Below are 27,021 nucleotides of genomic sequence, written 5' to 3' on the forward strand. Positions count from 1 at the left end.
ACATACACCCCAAACTGCAGCATCCTGATATTGGGTTTGTCATTGCAACAGTGTGAGCTTCAGTCCCTTCAGACACCAAATTATTTCAGATTTATTGCAGTCTGGAAGTATTAAGTCTTTTATGCTCTTTTTTGCTTTGTCTAGAAAGAGCAGGTTATACAAGAAACGGCAAAAGTGCTGCTAGCATTTCTTACTGCCTAGCCTTGGTTGAGACCCAATGGTTTTAACAAATCACAGTGAGATAGAGATGCTCTTGTACTCCCAAATTCCTATTAGCGTGCCATGTTCATTCCTTGTTTGCTCACTACATAACTGCATTCATTCCAAATAGGGCTTTGGACAGAAGGTGTAATTTAACCCATGAATTTGATTCAGTATCATCTTCTTTTAAGTCTTTTGAACTTTCCAGAACACCTTCTGCTATTTTAAAAGCTGCTTTCTTCTTTCTTTTGTTCTTTTTTCTTTTTCTTTTCCTTTTCCTTTTTCATTTTCTTTTTCTTTTTTCTTTTTTCTTTTTCCTTTTTCATTTTCAATTTTCTTTGCCTTAGCCTCTTTCTTTTATATTTTTTTCCTTTGCCTTTTCTTTGACTTTGAATTTGACTTCTTTTTATCTTTTCTTTCCTTTTTCCTATTTAATGAGGACTTCTTGATGTTCCAAAACACATTTTCTTCCATCAGGCCCAGCTCTAATTCCCCAAACAGGTCTAACATCTGTATCTGTCTCAGCAGCTGCATTCTCTCACTGATGCATTGATGCACTAAAACAAATGTTCAAGATATAGCTTAGTGGTTCTGAACCAATTTGAAAAGGTATAATAGTGTCCTCCTTCTGGAAGCATCCTGTTTACTAGCTCCTACAGTGATAATCTCTGAGTTATGGGTGTTTAGGGTAAATAATGACAACCACTGTCTTTTTTTAAATTAATCACAAGATGGTGTTTCCTGAAGATACACCAGTTTGCAGTCCTGGCGCCTGCATGTGAATTAATGCACATGGCAGTCATCTAAATTTAACTGTTTGCCACTGCCAAGTTTTTCTGGGCTTGTCCTTCCTCCATTTAGCTGATACATCACCTGAGAGCTGCCAGCATTCCTCCAACGGACTGAGGCCTCTCAGATGCAGTAGCCACTGCAGAGCCAATGGCAAAGCTAATGAAATGAAATATCAGTGACCTGACACGGGAGTTGTCACAATCTGCACCTTTAGCTCTTGCAGCCACTTTGCAGTGCTGCTGCGGCAGACAGATACCTGCCATTAACACTCATTGTCCCAGCAGCCATTAAGAGTCGATGGGCCACCTATATACAGACCTGTCTGCAGGGTGGGATGTACCATAGAAGACCACATAGATCCCACCTCAGCTGAAATCAGCCTTACCCTAAAATCAGGAGTAGTCCCAAGTTTTGTGTAGATCACGTGCTGCACTCTGAGAGGCTAGTAAGGAAAACACCCTCCGGAGAACGAGCATCTTCCAACCGAACCCTTTGCCGGGGGAAATGGTCTTTCAGCTCCCAAGTCAATGGGACCATGTGCCCTAAAACAGCTGAAGAGCTGGTCCACTGGCATTAGAAATGTTTAGGTCAGATAAGCCAATTTGCCCACATCCCTATAAAACTTTTTCCTGTGTGTCAGGTTATTGTATAGTTTTCAGTGTGTTTTTAAATAGCTCAGATATGAGATTTCTTCTTTATTTCTTGAGAGAATAGCCTGTAATCAAATGCATCAAGTTTGACTTCTGCTTTTCCACAGAAATTATCCATTTCTATTTGGATTCTTTCTTCAAATCCTACTAATCCTGTGTTCAGCTATTCAGTTTATAATTCCAAGATTTTTCTCTTCAGTACAAATATTTACCTATGTGTGGCCCCATCCTCCACAATTATTCCCATATGTCCTTTGAGCTTACCAAAGCATTAAACACACGCTTAATTCTGACCACCTTTCTTGAGATAATTAGCTCACACATGCATTTTAAAATGTGCTTAACTGAAACCAGCCCACTTAGACAAATAATGAAAAAAAAGTGGTCAATTCTTTATTCATCTCTCAAAATGATAATCACACTGGAAAATGGTATTCACACCTGAGCCATTCTTGAAAATCCCATTTTGATTATTGCACCGCAAGTCTATTGCCTTCCTGTCTTTTGGGACTGAACCAATACCATATCTGGGCATTGGTCTTTATGCTCTGTTCCTCAAAAGCATGGAAGTATGAGCATACTGTTAAGCATCTTCATAGTGTGAGTGAAATTAAGTGATTTGTTTGTCTTTTGATAGTCATTCCAGTATTTCATGGGAACCAGGTGTTTAACAGAATGGTAGTCCCCAGGATGATTTGTTTCTCTGTTTTAGATGATAATTAGCACTGCATTTACTTTTCTTCTGTTCTGTTGCATTCACAGCTATCTGTGGCTGCTCAGAACTAATTAGCAGTCATGCAATAAATCCATTTGCTAATTCCCTAGAAAATCTGGGATGTCTCTCATCTGTACAGCCTGCCATAGACACAATCAAATGTTCCTCTATGCTTACTTTGCCTACTGTTTGACAGTAATTCTTTCCTGAAGATGTAAGGATCCAGCCTAATTTTTATTGCTAAAATTTTCATGGAAAAAAAAAGATTAAAAGATTTCTGAATCATGATAGTTACTGAGTAGCTTTCCCATCCTGCTTTCCCCTTGATCGCAAACAGATTTGCCTTATCTGCCCCAACATTATGCTACCCCTGGAACAACTGACTCTTCTTAACCCATGTCAGCAAGCACAGTCTGCGGCTTTGCTGAACTCACCTTACGCCAAGCCTGGCAGTAAGTCCTTCTCAATGGTCATTGCAACCAGGCAAAAGATAATTATTGGGTTGAGTGAGATTTCAAAAAGGCCCAGAGCCTGTTCCTGTCTGGGTGTCTCTGCCTTTGCTTCTGGCACAGCTGTAGGTGCAGAAATGGGAAGACAGGAGAGGGTTTTTAATTGCAACTCTGATACAGACTTTACTGACTATTTGCCTCTTTCAACAAAACAAGTTCATTAAAACCAGCTTGTGCGTCCCAACAGTGAGACCAAAATGCTCAGGATGCTCACGTGCTTAGTGTTTCTGAGCTGCTGCTTGCCTAACTCGTGGTCTAATTGAATCCTGTTCTTTTCTGCAGCTCCACTCTGACATGGACAGGGGCGATGGTTCGATCAAATACATCCTCTCGGGAGAGGGAGCTGGCATTGTGTTTACAATTGATGATACCACAGGAGACATTCATGCCATTCAGCGACTGGACCGGGAAGAAAGGTCGCAGTACACCCTGAGGGCGCAGGCTCTGGACAGGCGAACAGGCCGGCCGATGGAACCGGAGTCGGAGTTCATCATCAAAATCCAAGACATCAATGACAATGAACCCAAGTTCCTGGATGGACCTTATGTAGCCTCTGTTCCAGAAATGTCACCTGTGGGTAAGGCAGATTTTGTGGAGTCTCTTCCCCCTATAAGCAAATTGGAGATGGTCACTAAAACATAAATTCCCTGACTCCTTGGACTCAGCTTTTGCCTCTTGCGCAGGAGCTGCAGGGCAGGAGAGCTTCCCCCGGGGTGCCTGACTGCCGCAGAAGAGGGATAGCAGGCTTTACACCACCATCAGCTGTGCCCTCTGAAAGAAAACATGCCAAGGGAAGCAGGAGAGCTGAAAAAAGGTGTAATTTGAACATGCCATCCTCAGACAACTTGCAGTAACGGCCAAGGGAAGCAGGAGAGCTGAAAAAAGGTGTAATTTGAACATGCCATCCTCAGACAACTTGCAGTAACGGAGTGCCCCTTCTCCCGTGCCATCAGATGGTAGCAACAGTAATGACCATTAGACATCCATTACCATCCAGAAAATAACACGATTTTAGGAACCTATTCTAGCTCATACTGAGTGCTGAAATACTGTCCAGGAGCCCTTGAAATCATGGAGACATGACAACAATTATTAGCTTGGCTCCTTCTAATCCATGTAAGCCTGCACTAAACACAGTTCAGTGGACCCCACAGTCCCGGTACCATTTGCTCTCCACTGTTAGAGAGTGGGGTCATGTCAAAGACAGTCCTGTTATTGCAATGCAGCCAGAAGACAAACAGCAGCCTTCCTACCTACACAAGTCAGGAGAAACCATTTCCATGTAATAAATCCAATAGTTACACAAAATACTGTTTTTCTGGACTTTTTTCTTTCTTTTGAAGATGCTTATTGCTTTTTGGCTCTGTGACATCATTACAGAGATAATACCATATAAATCACATGTCCTTAAGTTACAGATATGCTTCAACTTCTCATTCTTCAATATTATGTTGACATAAAGTTAGAGACAATCATCAAATCCAAAAGTTCCATTCAGAAATAATGTTTCTTAATGGTAATGGCTAGCTTGAATTCGGATTTATTTTCCAATGTGTATCGAGTAACACTGGATTTGTTTCTAACACAAAACATTATGTAGAAGGCTAGATACATTCATAAAGGCATTGTCTGACATTTTAAGGAGTCAAAACTCACATATATTTCAGTTATGCCTTACCTTCTCCTTGTTCTAGATAAATTACATCACCTGCAAGCCATTATTAGCTTCAGAGGAAGCAGACCTTGAAAACCAATTGAAGAAAGGAAATATATATCCACCTGTGTGGGTTCCAAAAGGCACTTCAGCAGGGTATAATCTTTAGGCCATGCAATGTAAACTGCAATCCCACAGAGAGATTATCTCAGAGATACATCCCTTCACGCTCACTATTTGTGTACAATTTCCATCCCTTAGTCAACATACAGCATCCGGCGGCCCACTGCAGCAGTTCGTGATTTATGTCAGCGTAGCTATAGACCTTATTTGAGCTGCCTTTAAATAATATTTAAAATCAAGAAAAGGGGAAAAGAAGCAAGCACTATATAACTACCAGCTCTCTGCAAACAATAACGAAGTACTGTTAGATCAGCAATTCTGTAACTGTGGTCCATAGAGTACTTGCTCTTTTATATCTTCTTATAGACGCATGATGAATTTATGCCTATTAATTCCTTTAGTGCTAATGAGACACAAGTATGAGCAATAAGTACAAGCACTATGAGCATCAAGTGAAGTTGTTGTTCGGTGTGGGAAAGCTCGTTAGGCATTTCAATTTATTTTGAACTGTGTACTTTTCATGCCAGCTTTTTATCCCACAAGGTCTTACCTGATGGGTTTTTTTGTCAGGCACCTCTGTTATCCAGGTGACAGCGACAGATGCTGATGACCCAACCTATGGGAACAGCGCAAGAGTAGTGTACAGTATTCTCCAAGGACAACCATATTTCTCTGTGGACTCTCGGACAGGTATGTTGTTTCATCAGGGAATGAGGCAGTGTGAAAACCGAAAGAAAAAGTTTCAAGCAGAAAGAAAAGGCAGTGCATCATGACTGTGGTCAGAGAAATGTAGTTTTATGGCTTGGAGCCAAGACAGAACAGCACTGTGTGAGGGTTAAAGCAAGGCTGTGGTAATGAGCTCCAGGAGAAGGACGTGCTTTCTGCGGTGATATATTCATCTGAATGACCGTATTCTGCAGCTCGGGAGCTGGGTGGGTTTGGTGCCGTAAATATTCTTGTTGGCTTCTATCATTGCGACAATGTCTTTAGCAGATCTAGCTGGTAACAAGGCTTAGTGGAAAAAAGCAATCTATGGAAAGAACCAACCAGGACTGAAAAGTGCAGGCTAAAGGATGCAGTTATCTGGAGTAGTTTTACCTAAGGGTGTTCTTGTTAATAACCTTAAATTTATCTATAGGACACCCTCTCTGCTTTCCTTGCTTTCTCTCTCTCTTTTTCTGTGTATATCCAAGGTTTATATCCAAAAGAGGAATCTGACAGGTTTTGACAGTTTCTAAAGGGCATCTGTAGTGCTAAGGTCAGAAACTCATGAGATGATAGTCATTGCTGAGCCCCAGGGGACAAAATAGAAAAAACACTGCATAAGCCAATTCTGAAAGTTAGCAGTTTATGGAGTAGGCGCTCTATCCAAAGACAAATTTGTATGTGGCATGTTATTTTCTCAACTCTTTACAATATAAATGAAACAGTAATGTTCGGTTTGTAATCAGGTTATTAACGACAGACAAATAAGGGCACAATCATAGATTTGCTAACTACCAAATGTTTTCTAAGAAAGCAAAGCAGCAATATTCAGGGTCAGATCCAGTACAGATTTAACTGCTAGAGTGCAACTTATACAGAAGATAGGCCCTTAAGTCCAAAATCATGTACTTGATTGGTATTTAACCCAGAAAAGGTCTTTTTCTCCACTTATTAATTTCACAGTCACTTAGACCTGCATCTCTGGCCGTGTCCAGAGCTGCCTCAGCCTTTACAAGTGGGCAACAAGGCACCCATTTAGGCTAAGCACAGTTGTGAGCCAGAAACCGTTTCCCCATCACAGGCACAGGACTCTAACCAGCTTCCCCAGTGCAAACCCACCTGCACGATTCGGTAACCCACAAAATGCGATTGCGGCTCACGTTCTTCTAAAACAGAGCTAGAGCATAAACAATCACCAGCTCCTTTATATTGACGGGTAGTAATTAAAGCACCCAATAGTGGGCAACCCATTCCAATACACTCCTCTGCTAGAAGCAGTCGGGGTCCTTATCCTTCACCTCCTGACACAACCTCTTGGTTCCAGAAGCGTGCTCCTGTTCCTGTTCTGTCACTGGCCTCACAGGTGTCGAACGAATGTGCTACGTGAAGGCACAACATCAAAGGAAAGCTGAGAGCCTCCTCCTCCCTTTTTCCAGAATACTTTTACAGCCTGTCCGTGATCATATTCCCCTAGAAGGTAAAAAAACGTGGATTTAACCCCCCTCAGGTGGAGTAGGCAAAGGCCCCCAAGTCTTCCACTTCCCAAGAAACCATCTGGCTATTCAGAAAAGACAAGACATCACCTCTGCTCTTTACTACTTTTTTTTAACAGAGCGAACCTCACTCAGTTTGGTGAAAGAAATGGTACCAGCACCTTTATTTTGGAAGATCTGAGGATCTGAGCCTTTCCCATAGCCCTAAGGAATGGTTTAAGATGCATCACCATCCTCAGTATTTCCTTGCTGACCAGCTGTGTGCGGCAGCATCGGAGGCTCCCTGCTCAGCACAGCTGCTCCTCTGGGTCCCATTTGGAGGAGCACGAACCCTGACCTGGCCCTGAGGCCTGGGGTCTTGGACTGGCCCTCCTCTAGGGACCCGAGGCCCCAAACACAGGCACAGCAGAGCCTGGTTTTTTAGGCACTCGTGTTTTTTTTTAGATCTAGCCTGTTCCGTATTAAGGCCAAGCCCAGAGTGGAAATTCCCTACAAAGTATTCGTTTATGGAGAAAATCCTTCCCAAAATGCAAAGCACTTTCATATCTTATTTATATCCATGGGAGTTGAGGAGCTACAGCACTTCATGGGAGTCGCTCAACTTTGCAGGATGAGGCTCTTAAGGACTCCATGTAGCAAGATTAAAATAGTGCACTGTGAATTGTTCAGTACCGGTCACCATTTCTTCCCTTCTACATACAGCGATAATTGCCAACGCAATCTCTTTTTACTGCTTTTTTATTAAACCCATACATTGTCTTTCTGCTAAAAATAAAGACTACATGCAGATCACTCAAGTTAGTAGCGTCCTGATGTGCAAGTACCGTACGTTGGTAGCGCCTGGGGCTGACACACACCCGCCCCCAGAGAGGAGGGCACCCCAAACGCGTCACAGCCCGTGGCTGCCGAGGGCCGCCAGCGCCCTGGCAAGCGTCCCGCTCCGCGCCTCCCCGGGCTGCAGCCCAGCCACGGCTGCTCGCCCGCCCAGGGACCCTCCGGCGGCCCCGCAGCCGGCCGAGCGGGCGGGGGGTCGCAAAGGAGCGGGCTGCCGGCAGGCTGTGGGCAAGGAGGGGCTGAGGCCGTGAGGAACGGGTGGCGCCGGGAGGACCGGGGGGTGTGACAGCTTCTAAACGCGGGCCTCCGCGCCTCCGTCCCGACGGACAGGGACGGGGAAGGGCTGGATTCAGCGGGGGCGAAAAGGCGGGGAGCGCGCTCCCCAACACACCTGGCTCCCACGGGGAACGAGGAGCACCCAGACCCTGAGGCAGACACCTCCGGCTCGGGCGAGGCCAGGCCGGGCCGCCGGCAGAGGCCCGAGGCTGCGGGCCGCGGGAGGAGGCCGGAGCGCCCAGCGGCGCGGCGGCCCCGGCGGCGGGAGCCGCCTCCCCGGGCCCGCAGCCTCCATCAGAGAAGCGCTGCTGCCACCTGATGTCCTCTGGCAGTAGCGGCACGCCGAGGGAAAGGGGCGGCTCTGCAGGGTGCGGGGAGCAGGGGGCCACCCCCGCCGCCCCTCCCCGGGGCGGGAGCAACCTGCCCGAGCCGCGGTTACCTATCTGTCTCCCCAAATTCTGCTCTCGTAGCCCCCAACCCGGGTCCCGAGGGACCCGAGCAAAGCCCGTGGGCTCATGTCAGGTTGTCTCCAGGACTGCGTGTGTAAGGGCACTCGGGAAAACTCGTCTTCGCGTGTCTTTCAACTGACCACATCCCTTCCAGCCTTTGTGCGGACACAGTTATCCTGAGCAGGGCCTGAATTCAGCGTAGCACACGCTGTTCCTGAAATATTTTCCCAGCTCCCTTGGAAGGCAACATTTTAGTTTTGAGCAGACAGCCTGCCCCACAGCTGATGAATTTTAACCGGGCTTCTTTAAAATTCACACCTTCTGTTAACCTAGATTTAATTTGGGTGAGTTTTCCTCTGCCAGAAAAGGCGAGACCGAACGCAGAGTCTGGTCTCGTTCCTGACACAGGCGCAGGAGGAAGACCATCCCGCCTTGTTTGTGTACTCTTTAACTGCCATTTCTTTTGTTCCCAAAACCCCTTTCCCCCTTCAATCTCAGGCTTAATTAGAACAGCTCTAATGAACATGGACCGAGAAGCAAAAGAATATTACGAAGTGATTATCCAGGCCAAGGATATGGGTGGACAGCTGGGAGGATTAGCTGGAACAACCACAGTCAACATCACCCTCTCTGATGTCAATGACAACCCACCCAGGTTTCCACAGAGTGAGTATCCGCCACGTCAGGACGGGCAGAAAGGGGCGGCTGAGTTACAGGGATGCTGTTTGCTCTCCTTGCAGCCATTGTCAAACTCAGGACAGCCACAATTAGCGATGGGCAGAATTTCGGATCGAAGAAGGAACTTTCCTTCAGAAAATGTCAAAATGGAGCATTCACCAGCTTGTCTTTCAGAAAAGGTTTCTGACCTCCAAAAATCATCAAAACCAACACTTTGTTTAAAGGGTGGGAAATTAATTTACAGAAAAAGGAAAGAAGGACATTTTTTGTGTTCCTAGACTGCTCATGGCCATTGCCTTTGGCTGCTAATTGCTGCCCTGATTCTCTTTTCATCCTGTCTCCAAAAGGATGTCTGTCAAATCAGGGACATGTGGCGGTGCTGGAAGTTGAAAGAGAATTCATTCAACGCTCCAGCCAGGCCGCTGCAGGGGAGCGTCTGGTAGCTGCGCTGCCGGTGTAGAGTGTGCTGTCATACATGCTGCTCTCCAGCACAGGTTCATCTTAGCCTTCACAATTATACAGTTGAACCCTAAGATATGTAACAGCCACAGTTAATGCAATGCAAAACCAGGCAGCTCCACTCTTATCAGAAATGTTACCTTGCATTTACAGAAGTGAATCTCAAAGCAAGATTTGCAATATTTTGATCTTTCTTTTTAAAATTCTTTTAGATCAAATTTACCTACATAATTCTATATTACTGTTAAAAATTTGAAAGACGATTTTCAGGTTTGATTGAACTAAATCTTTCAAGGAATCTGCTTTTTTTTCTTTTTTTAAAGAAAGCTGATTCTTTTGGTGGTGTAGATCAGTCTCAAGCCATTTTGGTTTTACCGTTTTTCTCATCTAGCTGAGAAATGAAAACTCCTGCAGTTCTTTTTGTTGCTATTCTTCTTCTCCATCTGTTTCTGCTTGTTGCATTGCTAAATCAAAACATTCCACTAAGATCAGCAAGAAGCATCAACTTCCACTTTTCTTCTTCTGTCAGAGCAATTTGTTGCACACACCACTGCCAATCCTGTTTTGAAAGTGGCATGAATAGTAACTGTTTGATATCAAACTCTTGATTAAGAAAAATGAGAATAGATCAAGCCCCATCCTTGGTGTTATTCTGCCTTGTAAACTTCAATAATTGGTGGAGTTAACAGAGAGAGTGCTGCAAGGAAGGTCTGAACATAAAGTATGATGGCAGAGAAGTATTTTAGATATAACATTTACATTTTTGAAACACGTTTTTAGAATAGCTGCTAAGCAAATTAGTGATGCACCAAATGTGCTCAAGACAGGGTTTGTAGGGAGAAGTACTATATTTTAATAGAGTAACTGATAAATTTGGAAGAAGCAGGTGAGCTTCTGAGCTCTCAAAGCCTTGTTCAGGGGGGAAAAGAAGTTTATGCAGACTTGAGAAAGGATTAGCGGTGGTCAAAACTTGTGTGTTTATTCCACTGTACAAGCTGATCTAATCAAAGATGCTTGTCCTATTAAATCTCTTTCATATCCTGCTTTATATCATGGCTGCAACAGTACTGGTGTTAATTGCCCTATTTTTCTAGTTGAAGTTCCCATTTTCAGGTATATTGCTGTTTTGAAAAGAACCTGTTGAACAAACCTGTTGATATGACAAACACCTAAATAAAATTTTCCAAGCAATTCAGTCTGGCTGGGGCTTTTTAAAGGAAATCACATCGCTGTTGCAGCTTTGGGAAAGGTACTAGAGACTCCCCGCAGCCTACGCCGTATTGTGGCCTGCCCTGATCTACTCTTTGCATCGCTGTGCAGTGTTTGGTTCTGTTTCACAGCTTGGTTTTTTGCTCCCCTCTCCCTCTCTACTGCTTGTGCCAGAGCATTACCAGATGAGTGTGCTGGAGTCCGCTCCTGTCAGCTCCACCGTGGGCCGCGTGGTTGCTAAAGACCTGGACGAAGGCATTAATGCGGAGATGAAATACAGCCTTGTGGATGGAGACGGACTGGATGTCTTTGATATTAACACTGATCCTAATTACCAAGTTGGCATCATAACTGTGAGAAAGGTAGTAAAGTTTCCTTCTTATAGTAATTTATATGGCTAACAGTCCTGGTTACATTTTATGTGTGCAATATTCCCTTACGCCTGCAGTAACGTGGTTCCCATTACATGACAGTAGCCCCTTTCCTGCTATAAAACACAATTTCTTTAACATTCATTGCTAAAATATGAAAGCAGACTGTGTTCCTAGGAGCAACCTTTAAAAAGTGGGGACAGAATTAGCATAAACATGTCTTTTCCCACCAAAGGAATGTTCTGATTCACTATTTATCTATTTAAATATTCTCTGTAGCTTAATTATCCTACAATGCAAGAAATTAGATCAATATTTGCATTTGAACTGTACACATTTTTCACTCCGGTGTCCCACAAAAAATAATAAAGCATGCCTTAGAATTATTTATAAACCAATAAAACCCAGGCAGTTTTTTTTTTAATTGCTGCTTGAAGATCCATAAATGCTAATTAGGCAAGAAGAAGCTGTCTCTAAAATGGCAGCTGTGAAACTGCTAGTACTCTGTACCGCAGGCTATGCAGAAAGGACTGAAATATTTTGCTTAGACTCCCTGCTATAGGATATTTATTCTACAATCTTACATAAATGCTAGAAGTTCAACTCTGTTTGTAGGTTATGAAATTGTAACCATATTTCTGCCTAAGCATATCTAGTGTACTAATAAGGAAGTATAGTCTTCATTTAAATAGTCTGGGACTAAATTGTGCACTAAAATGGAACAACACATGGGAGAGATTTGACCCTGCAAGCCTCTATGTCTTACAGCAAAGCATTTAAGCATGTATTTATGGTCACCTTTCTCCAACTCTTGTCTATGCGCACTAGTCCCTAAAGTTAAGCACGTGCTTAAGTCCTTTTGCTGGAATGAACTAGATGTTGAATGCAAACTCTAATGTAATTTTTCACACATTTATTGATGAAAGAAAATACTTTCCTTGGAGTAAATGTGTCAATAAGCTTGACTTTTGTTATTATGTATACAGTTTTACTAGATGTTCATGTATGTCAGGAGGAGGAGTTATAAAAATTTGTGGCATCAATCATACCAGACTGGTATCCATCTATACTGTACATAAATGTTTATAAAATTCTATATATGCCTGTAGCTTTTTGTAATGTTATGATTATCAATAGTCAAACATTAGGAAAGTTGTCCTTTGGATCTACTCAACCAAAAAAAAAAAAAATCAACTGGTGTTGATAGGAAAGGATATAAAAATGGGGGGAAGGAGAGAGAGAATTTTTAAACCCAGAGAGAAAGCAAAACTTTCCTTTTCATTTTTTCTAGGCAGATTTACCAAACAAAATAACTAGTACTTCTATCATGGGCATCAAAAAGTCAGAATTTACAGTTACAGACAAGACCACTGCTTGCAATCTTGTGGCCGCTTATCTCAGCCCACAAATTCCGCAAAATGTTGAGTGTCTCCTGAGGAATCACAGCGCCTTCCAGGCTCCCTGCCTGTGAGGCTGATACTCACCCCGGTGACAGCCTCTCCCTGCCCCCTGCCCTCGCTTTTGCACTGCCCCTGGGAGGCAGGGTGGTGGGTCACACAGCCAGCACGGAGCCCGGCACCCGGGGAGCCCCGCGCTGCCCTCCTCCCCAGCCGCTGCCCGCTCCATCGCCTTCTCACAGCGGCTCCTGCTCAATTCCACCTGCGTGGAGCACCGCTCGGTGCCTGTCTCAGCAGTCCTCTCGGATGTGTTTTGCAGCATGCTCGGTTCGCAGGAGAAGGCAATCTGCTTGCCCTCCCCATGGGACCGGTGTTGGAAAGAGGTTTGAACGCACCCGTGGAAGACAAATCTAATGAGGGGGCAGCAGTGTTGAGGCATTGGCGCGTGAGAGGATCAGGAGGGAAAGCCGTGGTTGACGATGAAGGAGTCCAAGGCAAACTAAGGGGGTCTGAACCCAGGAGCATAAAAAATGTGATGGTCTAGCACACTTGTCTGATTTTTCTCATTTTTCTAACTTGATCATTATAGGTGATTATGTCTTTTCCTAATGTAGTTGGGGTTTATGGCTATTAAGTGTTCCTGTGATTTAACTGCTTTTTTTATAACTTAGCTTTTTAGTGTACATGCAATGTTTCTCATGCAGTTTTCTTCACATGAGAAACCATGTAATATAATGGCCTCTTTCTTAGTATACATTTAGACAGCTTGGCATTGCACATTCCTTGCCAGATGGACCGTAAGTGTTGCTTGGTCATGTGAATATATTTTATTGCTATTTTTACAATGCATAAATATGCAACTGGTAGACCATAATGACTCTGCAGTAATGAGTAATATGTTTGTAAACCTAGGTAAATCCTTGCTGACAAATGCTATGCCTGCATTAGTCACTGACAGGTGGAACTAAGGGCAGCAGGAGCAAGTTTCAGGTCAGCTGTACCTGCTGCTACAGGTTGCACAGTTCTTAGTGTATCGCTGAACAGCATCTCCAGTAACACTGGACCATCATCTCCCCCAGTGCAAAAAAAAACCCAGTTCCCATTCCAGACTTTATTCCTTAACCCCGTGTACTAAAAGCTGAATGAGTTCTAGTTTTTGTAATTTCAAGAGCTCCAGTCTTTTGTCAGGCGTTCCTATGCAGGACTTCCATACTGGTAATTTTGCTGTGAAAGAGTGAGCTTTTGTATGTCACTGCAATGTTTCCACTTCTGAAGAAAGAAGCAGTTGTGGCAGTAGACAGGTACTGAAGCCTCCACTGAATTCAGGGGGTGTTTTGAGGCCTGTAATACAGACTCCTGCCATGCCTGAACATGTGAAACTTCTGCTGATATTGCTTAAACTAATACACATCTCATGGCTGCAGAATTTCCTGGCTGCGCTGTTGAGCAGGGCAGAAAAGAGATGGGTTATGACTGGCCAAGGAGGACTTCACTGCTACAGTAATGACCTTTCTACCTTTGTCCTCCGGTTGCTTTGGCATCCTCCTCCTTCTCTGTGTTCCTGCCCATCTCCATACCCCAGTCTGGTGGTAGGTCTTCAAAAAGAAAGAGCTGAATAGGAAAAACACAGGTGTTGGATGGGAACAGCAGTGATCTTGCTGGAGTCTGAATGAACTGAGGCCGTGCGTGATAGTTCCACACATGATGCTCAAATCCCTATGTACGAATAAACCCACATGTTTTGAAAGCCATTCATGTAATAGAAAGGAGTATGTCCCGCTGGGAATTGAGGGACATTTCTTTCCTGGTTTGTCTTGCTCAGGATCTGTGCCAGCTAAGGGGATCCAGCTGTGCTGGTTTTCAGCATTAAAACTCCCCAGATGATACAAGTAAAGGGTTGTGACCATTTAACCACAGCGGGATTACTTACAACTTCTAACTGCAGCTTCAGAAGTATGACTGTGTCCTCTGTTAAGGTGTACTTCATCTGGTGAAAATTTTTTGTATGTCGTGGAATGATCTTTCCATGCTGTCATTGTCAGATGCTTTTAGTCGTCTCTTATCGAGACTGGTAAGTGGCACGTTAAATATGGAATTCTCCACTTAGTCAAAGCAGGTTTTGGAGAGGCCCTATTTTCTTCAGGGATCTGTGAAAAGAAGAGGGAAGGGAGATGAAAAATTAATTTATTGAAAAGTTCAGTGCCAGCATCAATTATTTCTATATCCATGTTCATCAAATAAGTCATTTCATCTAGAAAGGAAATCAAATTCATGAAACTACTAACAGAGGAAGCTGTCCCCCTTGATCCATTATCCCAGGAAAGAAAAGGAAAAAAAAGAGTCATGCCCACTCCTTGTTTCAAATAATACTTGAGTATTTTATACAAAGTGGAAGGGCTGCCGCAGGAAGAGGTCAGGGGTAGCTCATAGTGCTTTGAAATTAAACTGTTCTCTAGGCAGGGAGGAGATTCAAATCACCCAGCACACCTAGACTGTGAACCTGTGTTTAGGGGACTGACCGAGGAGGTGAAAAACCCTGCTTCTTGAAAGGATGGATTACTGATACAGACTGGAGCAGGATCCCGCAAGAGAGGCTGACCGTGTCCCCGGCTCCCACTGGAGCCCTTTAGCAGCTTGGCAGATGGGTGCTCTGGAGAAAAGAGCCTGATCTCACCAGGGAGAAAAGAGGATCCTAACTGGGACCTCCGCCTCACGTGTGAGCACCCTTGTCCCTGCCACCAGGACCCATTTTTGAGGAACCGACTCTTCGTATCTTTACCTTATTTTTGGGTGCTCCCATACTGTCTGTTTCTGCCTTTTTTCCCCCAGAGTGGAATGAAACACACTGTGTGAGTCACAACGCAGTGGTGGTGCATCCGCTTTTATTTTCATTTCAGCAAGAAGAAAGAAAGAATATGTATTCTGAAATGATCTGCAAATATCTGTCCTGGCTTTTTCAGTTCAACTGTCAAATTAAAAAAGAAAAAAAAAAAAGATGTAGACAGTGTCATTCCTAATCCTACTGTCACTTGATGCTTTGTCTCCATCTGCAAATATTTATCTTTGTTACTCTTATGATTAAAAATCACGGTAAAGATTTATTTTAAAAAAAGAAGCATCAGTTTATATTACAGGGCATATTTACTTCTGAAAATTAAAAATATATGGCCTAAATCATTAGGCTCAGTGTGCCTAATGCTAGATCTATTTTTTCTCCTCAGCCTTTAAGTTTTGAGAGCAAGAAAAGCTACACCTTGAAAGTAGAGGGTGCCAACCCCCACCTAGAAATGCGGTTCCTAAACCTGGGTCCCTTCCGCGACACCACCACCGTCCACATCAGCGTGGAGGACGTGGACGAGCCTCCTGTGTTCGAGCCCAGCTTCTACTTTGTGGAAGTGCCCGAGGATGTGGAGATTGGAACCACCATACAGATCATTTCTGCCAAGGACCCGGATGTGACCAACAACTCGATCAGGTCTGTCCTCTCTTTGCGTATTCCCCCAGGAGCGCTCCCTGGTACTTTTGGTTGGTGTGGCAGTGATGGGGCTGAAACAGGAGAAACTGTCTTTCTTTTTAGCCTGTAGTAGTCATCAGTAGGTTTAGTCAAACCAGATCTCACACACCGAGGGGCTCTGCTTACGACTGCCAAAGCAATGCAGGAGCTCACCCTTGCCTTTTCTGTGGTGTGGAGGACATCTGCATCCAGCATTGCTATGAACTGGTCAGGCATGTCCTCATAGCGTACGTTAAAAACAAACCCGAGACTCTCGTGCCTTTGCTGGCCCAAAACCTGACAGCATTGCTAAGAATCTGCTGCCATACCGAGGGGAAGGTAATCAACTCACTTCTCCTCTCACTCCCTTCTGTTTCAAAGCCTGCCTTTGTCAACAGCTCAAATACACAGCTACTTTTGGAGTAGATTGAATGCATACTAATAAATATTCATGAACCACTAAATTATATAGTGTCTGGTCAAAGCTGCAGAACTACATATTCCCATAAGGATTTAAGAAAGGTGAAGCTGTATTTACAGCCAGGGGAGCTTCGTAGCTGCAACTCAACAAGGAGCCAAAGGAGCAGATTTGCATGATCACAGCACTGTTTTACGTAGTGGCTGCCAAGTCAGCCCAGTTTATCAGAAAAGACTGTTTTTGTCTGAGGCCAGGCCACATACTAATTTTCACAACCTGCACAAGCTCCAGGTGACTGCAAGTTAATAATCCCAGCAGGTCGGCTCCTTCTCTCATCTGAGAAATGCTTTGGGTGTTTAGCTACTGTTTGCCTAACCTTGTGTCAGTCCAGCTTCTGAATTGCCTGTGTTCGGGAGCAGTCCTGGGGAATACAGGAGGGAGTCAAAACGTCAAGTATTTGGAGTTTTTGAAGAAAGTTAAATCTATATAAGCAACTCTGTGGGCTTCAGCTAGGAGACCTGGGCAGACACAAAGCCTATTCTTCTTAATGATATTGCTTTCTGTGTTGCTGCTCTAATTATTTTTTTTTCATCTCTGCTACCTTAATATACCTGTCTTTTCTACCTACATTATAAGGTTATCATACTTCTCACGACATTGTCTCAAATTCTTCCATAAAACTAAGTATTATACTGTCTGCATCACAATTTCATTACCTTAAACTTTTTTCCACTTGCATCCTATTTTGCTGATTACTGTCTAGCATTATCCAAACACTGCAGTGCAAACAGCTTTGTGCTAATCTGCTTAAAATAGTATAAGAATAATTCTGCAGACTATCAGAGGGTAGAAGTGTTCATTGTTATTTTTAATGAGGTTTTTCTTAGTTTTCTTCAGAGCTTTCCAGTGACTACCCTTGATGAAATAGCACTCTACAAAGCACAGAATGCATCACCAAAGATATATTAAAAAAAGCTGCAAATATGCACAAACTCCTTTGTAACTCCGTTCCTTCCCAACTTTCTTCCTCTTTTTCTTCCCATTTTCCTCCCTTCCCATTTTCCAGTCTTTCTTCCATCCTTCCCTCCTGCCTCCCCCACACCTTGTATGTACAAAAGCAAATGATTAGGGTAGAGGAAACAGGGAAAAAAAGAATAAATACCATTTGCAGTGCTATCTAAAATGCAAATGTTAAGAATTGGTTCTGCTTGCCTCTTATGTGGTCTCCTCCATCCATGCCAGCTCTGTGCAGTATCAGTCTGGCAATGCTTTAGGCTTGCTCTGCATTCACTTTGCACAGGGCAAGCCAAGATAAGAAAAACAAAATCCCAGATACGTATTTTGTTACACAAGATGAAATCCAACTGAAATTAAAAATGTGATCTGACCCCCTCCTTTTGCCGTATTTTCAAGTATGGAAAAGCCAGGACACATTTCAGAAGGGCTCACTAAACACAGGCAACTCTCAAATCCTCATTTTCCCAGCATCCTGTATCTGGACTCCCACACTGTGAGATTCTGATTGCTGGAAATATGCCGTGATTGTTGTTAAGCAATTCAGGAACATTACCTAGATAGTACAGTGGAAGCGAGTGTGAAGGAGCAGGTATTATTAACAGGAGAACTTATATGTGGAGAATCCAGGCAAAGACTCCACCTGTGCCTCTTGACACCAGTGATTAATACCGCACCACTAATCCAAAGGCCATATTCAATTTCAGATACTCGTTATCCTTAAACTGTCAGAAATTCTTTTTATAGGCCTCATACAAGAATAATTATCATAGCAATATATAGCAACACTCATACTTATTTCCTAAATAAATCAAATGCCTCAGAAATCTCTTTATTTAAGAAGAGATGGGAAGGACTGGGAAGGGAAGGAAAGGGAAGAAAACCTGCCATCCCACCCTCTTTGATTTTTGTGAAAAAAAGTGTAAAAGAATTTCCCAACAACATAGCGCAATATTATTTTATATCCCAGTTTAATAACTGCCTCTATAAAGATCAGGCTGGCATGCTTGTTCCAGTAAATGCATTTGTGCTGAAAAGAGAAAATTCAGAATAACAAGTCCCATTCAGCATCCGTTATGACCGATGCTTTCAATTCCCATCAACTTCAAAGAAAGAACCAACAAAAATGAGAATAAGTCTGGGCTCTGTTCTAGGCTGTGGCATTTACATAAGCGCATGCGTGGCTTTTGCCAAAGGATCTCTTACCATGCCAACATAGCTAGCTAGGAAGGCAACCTGTACAAACTGCTGTTAAGAGCAAGGTGACGCATACGACAGGTATTGATTATTTTACACACCCTGCGAAACAGTCCCTCTGACTGAGTACATCAGTGACAGCTGTCAATCAGCTGCTTCCTTGCCCGAGTTTTCTGGCCTGCAGGTACCACCACACTCCCCTGCTCCTGAGTGCGAGAAGCTTGTTCCCAGAATTAAACTGACATATTGGCCAGGCAGGTTCAGTAATTATGATGAATCAGCCTCTCAGAGGGAGCTGTTTTTCTGGCTGGATGATGTGAGAAAGCCAGTCATCATCCCCCTTGCACTGACATGGCTCAATCAGTAGGATGGTCCAGGATGCAGGTAGAGTTTATTCCCCTGAAGGAGGAGAGAATACAAAGGCACAAGAAAGGGAACGGTTCCTCCTCGTCATCCTCCTAAGTGCCCAGAGAACGAGCTGATATAAAGTCATTTTCATCCTATCTGAACTGTGCCCAAGGAAAGGGCATAATTATTTTGCTTAGAAAAAAGCAATCACACTCCTCACTGACAGATTTTTCTCTGTAAAGCAGATGTTCCTGTGCTGAGCTGTGCCTTGCTTTGAGGCTTCTTCCTCTAAATCTTCCTGTCTTCCAGCTCCATCCAAGCAATACTCACTGTTAAATGCTGTTAGCCACATGAACTCCTCGTTTTTCGAGCATCCCACTCTGTACCTGTACAAGTCAATGGAGCACATAACTAGGTTGTGGAAGAATGTGGATCTGCTGTTTATGACAGTATTCTCATTGCTGGGGTATTTATTCATATTGCTAGGGTACTTCTTTGGCTATAACACACAGTTTTCACAAGGGTTGCATGATATTTTTAATATGTACTCTTGCAGATACTCGATTGACAGGAGCAGTGATCCGGGGCGGTTCTTTTATGTCGACATTACATCAGGAGCACTGATGACTGCAAGACCTCTTGACCGGGAGGATGTTTCTTGGCACAACATCACTGTGCTGGCTGTGGAGCTGAGTAAGGAGAATGCAGACTGTACATAGATTAAAGAGATACAATAGACAAAGCAGACTGAGAGACCTGAATTCAGCAATTCACATGTCCTTATGCACTGAGTGGGAATCCGTATTAACTGAATTACTCTTCTGACATGAACAAGCGAATACTGCATTTTATTTATTTTTTATGCTCTTTTTCACAGGGTGGAGGGAGGAGTAGAGGCTGGCAGAGTGCTGCTTTTTCAATTCATTAGTATTCCAGGGATTTATTTAAAACTCTTCCTGATGTGTTTCTGCAAGAGCTCTGTCTCTTCAGAAGGGCTAGGCAGTTAAAGCAGATGCTGCAAAGGCTGCACAGCTGCCAGAGCTGCCAGTCCTACCTGGGAGGATTGAGTGGTGCAGGGACTGGTAGGCAGCAATGATCCTACACTGCTAGGTCACTAGTTGAAATCTGCTCTGGTTCAGCAGCAAGTAAATGTCATCACCATCTGCTTGCTGCATAAATAATTTGGGCCAGAGTGCTTTGGGATCTTCTAGTACGCTGAACTTGTTATGCTTTTGGGTTTTACAATGAGCTAAAACTCAGCTCAGGATTCACCCATGCCAGGTATTTACTGAGGCTATGAGAACAAGGAGATGCTGATCATTTCATAGTGTCAGTATGAAAAATTCAGCTGAGTTTGAAACACTAACAGATGTGAGCTTCATAAAGAAGCTTGGGATATATAAGCGAATAAAATAAAAGGTTCACCCAACCTTCACCTGAAATCTCTTGGGTCCACAGAGCTTTTGCTCAGGATCTCAGTTCATCTGCTGAGGGGCAGCAGTTTTTCAGAAGCTTGCTGCCAATAGCTGAGTCATTCCTCATGTCTGAGGGAGCTCCCTGCACATCCAGGTTGTACCAGAGATATGGCACAATTTGAGAGGAAAAAAGTTTCAAGAAGCTTGCCCAAAATGCAATCAGCCAACTTGAAGTTAGCAGAGGGAATATTTCACAAGAGTCAGGGTGACTCTGCCATGTGTTTGCGGGCTGTTCCAGCATACGATGCCTTTCTGTCCCTTTTTTAGTAGTGAGGGGGGCTGGTGGCGTGATGGGATCTCACCCCCATCTATTTTGATGCTAGTTTTATTTTCAGGCACCAATGGCCATTGCAATTCCATGTAAATCCACATACACTCAGGAGTCTGTAAAAGCTGCCCCTGTAGCAGCACTCGAGGGTGAGAGCAATATGAAGGCATGTCTTCCTTTCACTCATCCGTCAATCCTCTGTCAGTTTTGCTCTGTACATGTGCAGCACAATATTTTAATTTAGCGAAGAGTTTAAAAAACGTAGTTGTGCACTCCTGAATACATCTCCTAGTTTTAAAAGTTAGATCAATATTACTAAGAGTGTAAATGCAGACATTCATCTGCCACAATGACAGGTGTGTTAGCAAGATATGTATGGATATGTGGGAAGCTGAAGGATTAAATTATAAACTAGGGAGAAACAATGTAGTTTAAGAGTATTATCTCAATGATACAATGTGACACATGTTATGGATACAGCACACTGAACATTTAAGAAAATTCCAGAGTATAAGAAAATTCTCTATTGTTTATATGAGCATATAATTTCTTGCTATAAAGGGAGATATATTTGGAGATAAATGCACGAAGTAGTATGGCTAAAAAGATGAGAACACTAATTTTTAAGAATTTTCTGGATTTTTGCACCTTTTCTGACCTCTTAATAATAAATTCCTTTTTTTTCTTTCTGCTTAGAGTTTCCTTTTATCATTAAATAAGGGAAAAAAAGATGTTTTGGGGCAGAAAAACAGTGCAAAAAAATTATTCTGTGGCTGCTTAGTTTGGAAATCACATGTGAAGTTATGTGAAATGATGTATGGATTTACTGGCAAAGAAAGCTAATCAACCAGTGGGACGGACATATCACAAATGATGTCATGCAGAATGTAAAATTTTCATTGCAATTTTAAGCTTCAGTGAAAGCTTTTCTGTACAATTTCATGTGTTATTACATTTTAAACCCCCCTGTACAAAGTATCAAAGACTTGACACTATTTTTGAGTTCAAGGAACATAAATTCTGAGCAAAAACATAGCTGAACTGCAGAACTACCATTTCCAACACACTTTAAATAACAAGCCTATCCTTAAAAGAGTCCTTTCCTAATTTGTGCCAGCAGTACCGAGGCTCAACAAACAGTATTGCCCAGTCAAAGGGCAACAAAAAAAATACGGGGCATTGTCTAAAACTTTTGTTATAGAAATACCCCCATTGGACTGAACCAGGTTGAAGTCTTTCACTGACTTTGTTTGGAAAAGATGTGATTAAATGGGAAGCCAGGATAGACGGAGAGCAGCATTTGCAACTTTACTCCGAGTCACACAACCCACAAGCAACCGCAGTTTGAGATGGGAAAATGTCATTTTACGTGAGTCAGTAGCAAAAAAGCTGCCTTACCTCTTGAGCAGAGTGAGGAGCAGCCCCTTCACCTTCCTGTATATTGCCTTTCTTTATGTTGTGCCTCCTCCTTCCAGACAACCCCTCGCAGGTGGGCAGCGTCTCCGTGACAGTGAAAGTCCTGGATGTGAATGACAACGCGCCAGAGTTTGCAAGGTTTTATGAAGCTTTTGTTTGTGAAAACGCCAAAGCGGGGCAGGTGAGAAATGCTAGTAACGCCAGGGGTTGGGAAGGGATGCTGTCCTACGCAGAGACAGCGTGCCAGCAAGGGTGAGCGTTGGAAAGAGGGCTCAGCTAACCATGCATTTCATCTGAACTCTCGTCAGCAGCTGTCTGTGCTGCTTTCCGAAGGCAAGCACATCACACCGGGATTAGCATCGTATACAGCACCTCTTTTTCCTCCCGCAGTAGTTTCCAGGCTCACTGTGAAATACACTTCATGGCTGAAATGAAGCCCTCCCTTGGGCAGGTGCCAGCAAGGAAACACCCGGTGCGGCCTGTAGCAGCAACAAAGAGAGGAGAAGTGTGATGAGAAGTGCCATGGAGTCAGCCCAGCCCACGTGTGACAGACAAGGCTTACTGTTAAAAGACCCTATTTATAAGAGCCTTAAGCACCCCTGGACTCACGGGAGCTGGACATAACATACTATGTCAGCTTCAAAGGGGTGCCAAACTGAATCTGTTCTGCTGTGAACTGGAGATGAGAGAGTCAAAGGCAACACAGGACTTCCCGCTCTGCAGATTGTAAACCAGCACCTCCAAGCAAACAGTGAAGCCTCTTTGCTCCTCTCCCTTCCAAAACTCCATCAATGCCCTTGAATAAGGTCTGCCTGCGTCACAGATGGGCACGAGCTCTCCCTCGCTGGAGCTGGTGCAAGCTCTACTGCTGATCGCTTGTGGGGAGGAGACCTGGAGCTTCACCATTCAGGGTGCACAGTGGGGACTTGTGTCTCCTAATGCAAAGCTGACTCGCATAGTTGAAACACATAGATGCACCGCTCATGACTTGTGAAGGAAAAATTATGCTAGCAATATCACTGTGTGTTCGCTGAAGCTTCTCCCAGCTTGCTGTGAAGCAGAATGAAATAGCTACTCACTGCTGGGACAAATGTCCTCATAACTATCATATACAGGATAACTTCACCTCACTAATTCACAGAGGTCCTTAATAATATAGGGAATAGAAATCATTGCCTAGCCTTTTTCCTGATTTTGAAGGGTGCGTATCCTAAATAATAAGCGTTCCATGAAACTCACGCTAATTTGGACTGCTTCCTTCAGTGGAGAAAGCCAAATTCTGTTGCCACATTTTGAAAAGCTCTGAAATCAGTTTTAAGGTGGTGAATAAGGCTTTATGGGTCTGTCATTTGCCTTTGAATCCAAAAATAACTTTTGAATGTAAAAATCCAGGTGAAGATTTACTCCTTGTCTAAAAAGATGTCAGAATGTTTATTCAGACAGAGCTATAGCTCACTGTGCTTCAAGCTGTTAGATCTACTTTACTTAAGCCTCTATAGGTGAGGTGACAAATCTCTTTCTGGATTGAGCATTGTCTTAGTTTCTTTCCATGGTGTTATTTATTGCATATGCAGAGTGTCTGCATGGTTGCCTTTTCTCTCTTTTCCACTGACATCTTGGGAAGAATTTAATTGATTTAAAATTAAAAGAGTGATAAAATAATCAACCTGAAGTCCTTTTCTACCTGCAAAATGAAGCTGAAAATAAGTATGGGCTTTCTTACAAACTCTGTAATGCACAATGAATCTTCTGAATACCCTGGGCCCTCAACAGAAAACAGAAACATGCAACAGACGACAGGGATGCATGAGAGAAAAGTGTCTGTTATTTGAAGCAAACATACTATCTCCTCCTTTGTTTAAAAGTGATTTGCATGATCATAGCAAAATAAATGAAGCCTGCAAGGTTTTGAGTCTCTTCTTGATTTATCTATTGTACCTCTGCAAGACAGTTTTATTCAAATGCTCCAGTTGCTTATATTTATATATATATAAATATATGTTATGTTTGTTTATTTGTATTATATATATTTTGCTTCTTACCTGTTTCTGCTTTGTTCTCATATTCCGTAGCTGATCCAGACAGTGAGCGCCATCGACAGGGATGACCCACAGGAGGGTCAGCATTTCTACTACAGCCTGGCTCCGGAGGCAGCCAACAACCCCAACTTTACTCTAAGGGACAATCAAGGTAATCAGAGTGGACACAGACAGTTAGCTACTCTAATTTCTAATGCCTGAGTTGGACTTGAGAGACTATGACTTACAGTGTGTGATAAGACTGCCATTTCAAATAATACCAAGTGACACCTGCTCCTTAAAGGCAGTGATAAAATGACGTATTACTTAATACACTTGAAGGTTATATGATATTTTCTTCCCTATAAATATTCTCTAGCAATAGGCCCCTTTTTCTTCTTCGAGGAAATGTGCCAGTGTTTTGTGCCAATTCAGGTCTTGTGGTCAGGCTGCAGGCATCTTGGATTACCGGAGTGGAAATTGCATTTGTTCAAAAGGAGATGCTTAAAGGTAGGATAGCAACTGGAACTAGGAGACAAATCTGTAGGGAATTACATTGCTCTTTTTTTGTACTCTGCATGTTTTCTCCCAGGCACAGAAAGGGAAGGTTCTTGTTCCAGTCTTTTCCCCCAAGCACTTTTTTTCTTCCTCTTTGCACATCCTGGTTTCCCTAGGAAAGGGAGGAAGGGAGGGAGGAGATGCAGAGCCTTAGGGGGATAACTTGGCATACAGCTAAAAGTCTGTGTAAGATGCTCTAAGTAGAAACTGAAACACCAGTGGGAAGACTTGTGGCAAAGCACTGGAATTTGAGTATCCTAGCCAGTGGAATTTCCTTCTTTTGGGGAAGCTTTGGTGGTTTTGGAGCCTGCAGGGAAGCCCTGCCATGGCAAACCTTTCCATGCCTGCTGCTGATAGAGGATCTCCATGGGCAGACAACGATGCTGAGGTCAGGTCCACAGCAGCCTTCATCAGGAAAGAGGGACGACCTTGAGTGACCTGGTGCAGAGCTTTGAAAGTCAATATGAAGGGGCTGGATTTCAGTAGGAGTTCAGTGTGTAAAGTACCACAAATCAGCAAGCAATTCCAGAATAAATGGGGAGAAAGACTGGCCACCTGCAGCATCCGTGGCCAGTCTCCAAGCAGAGTGCCTGCCCCTGCTCCCACACATGCCTTCTTGTCATACTTACTTCCATAAGTCCCTATCTGTGCCTCTGCAGACATATGAAAGAGCAACATAGAGGCTAATAAAGAAGCCCCTGCCTTCACTAACCAAACATGTCTTAAAACATGTTACTTGCAGAGTCTGGAGCCCTCCTCCACAGCATGCTAATGCTTTTTCATCCCAAAATAATTTTTTTTCTATAGTGTCCCTGAAGCATCCTCACACAATTTCTTGCATTTTTATCCCTTTCTCTCTCCCATTGTCTCCCTCTTTTTTTATTTTTGAACACATGTTGCCAAAATAAGTGAACAAATAAAACACAGCTATTGCTAACACATTTGGCAAACTAGGCTCATTTCATCCTCAAGGCATTGCTCTAAAAAAAGAAACTCACAAAATTCCCAGCATCAGATGCACTTTTCCTGTCTAAGGCCATAGTTGTGATAATTTATAGTGACAGCAGTGACTGAATGGCTGTGCCTCCCACCCTCTGTAAAATACCAGTTTTCCAGAGATATATATCACAAGAAGCTTAGGGTACTATTGTTACAAATGTGAAATAAAAATGTTAAGTATCAAACCACTGACTATTTGAAATATACCCATTAACAATCAATTTACTGCCTCAGCAATTTGGAGTGCAGTAGTGATTTCAGTAACAATAATTTATATTTATATTTTCATCTAGGGACCACTAAGGACTATATAAATTATATGACTTAGTCACAGAGGGGGTAGCTATACTGTATGTCACAGGGTGGCAAGACACGAAACAGAACAGTGCTATAGTCACAGCCTGTGCACGTAAACACGAGACAGCAACCCTTCCCAGGCTGTGGGAAGGCGCTATTAAAATTAGCAATTGTGCTGATTACTTGGTTGTCCAATATAGGAGTAAAAGGAACTGCAAGACATGCAGCCTTCCTGGCAACAATTAAAACCTTGATTTATACTGAGCAACAGATAGATCACAGTTTGCATTCTGATGAGCTGTTTTACATATTTCTTTGGCCCTTGTCATTTTAGTCTCTGAGAACTTCTTCAGTTTATTCATTCTCCACATATCTCTGGCAGACAGAGAAATCCTATTGTTCTCCACTTTATAGACGGGGATCCGGGGCAAGGAGAAATTAAGCTACTTACACGCTTGGTTGCCTTTGAGTTCAGTAAAATCAATGGGAGATAGACATTTAAGTATCTGCAAAGATCTGGGCCTAAATGACCTCCCAAGACCACATAGGACATATGTGATGAAGCAGGGAATTGAGCTGGGGTCTCCCATATCTTTGGTTACTGATGTAGGGCATTGGCAAGCCATCTTCCCCTGCTTCTAAATCCAGGTGAGATTATGCTGAGAAAAAGTTGGCAAAAGAGGCTTGCTGTAAGAACGGGATGAACAACGAAATAAGCTTACTGCATTTCCAGATTGAACTCTGAGCTGATCTTCTGTTGACCCTTAACTGCTGCCCTCCGTCTTTGGGTACCAGGAACTGATGAAGAGAGTTGCCATTTTAATGGGTGCAGGCATCAGTGTTATACCACCACCAGGCCTGTCATTGGAAGCCTCTGGCTGTCCTCCCCATTGCATTTAAATTTGTCCTAGGAAAATTTTTACCTATTTCTTCCTTCCCTAAATTTGTGATCTACATCACACTTTGGCAGAGCACAAAAGCAGTGAGCTGAAAATCCCCAAGAAA

At 43.2% G+C, this 27,021-nt stretch overlaps 1 protein-coding gene across 1 annotated transcript in view; it reads left to right on the forward strand.

The window, feature by feature from the left end:
* The window catches only part of CDH20 (cadherin 20), a 125,266-nt gene that overhangs the window by 91,325 nt on the left and 6,920 nt on the right, over nt 1-27,021 (forward strand). Inside the window, exons 3-10 of the mRNA XM_087737052.1 lie at nt 3,150-3,444; nt 5,215-5,334; nt 8,900-9,067; nt 10,922-11,109; nt 15,737-15,990; nt 19,542-19,678; nt 22,204-22,325; nt 24,217-24,334. Coding sequence (XP_087593178.1) covers nt 3,150-3,444; nt 5,215-5,334; nt 8,900-9,067; nt 10,922-11,109; nt 15,737-15,990; nt 19,542-19,678; nt 22,204-22,325; nt 24,217-24,334 — 1,402 coding nt within the window. The remainder of the gene's footprint in view (nt 1-3,149; nt 3,445-5,214; nt 5,335-8,899; nt 9,068-10,921; nt 11,110-15,736; nt 15,991-19,541; nt 19,679-22,203; nt 22,326-24,216; nt 24,335-27,021) is intronic.

The sequence above is a fragment of the Nipponia nippon genome, unplaced genomic scaffold, assembly GCF_047370975.1.
Source record: "Nipponia nippon isolate SJK-2023a ecotype South Korea unplaced genomic scaffold, ASM4737097v1 scaffold_1, whole genome shotgun sequence".
NCBI classification, from domain to species: Eukaryota; Metazoa; Chordata; class Aves; order Pelecaniformes; family Threskiornithidae; genus Nipponia; species Nipponia nippon.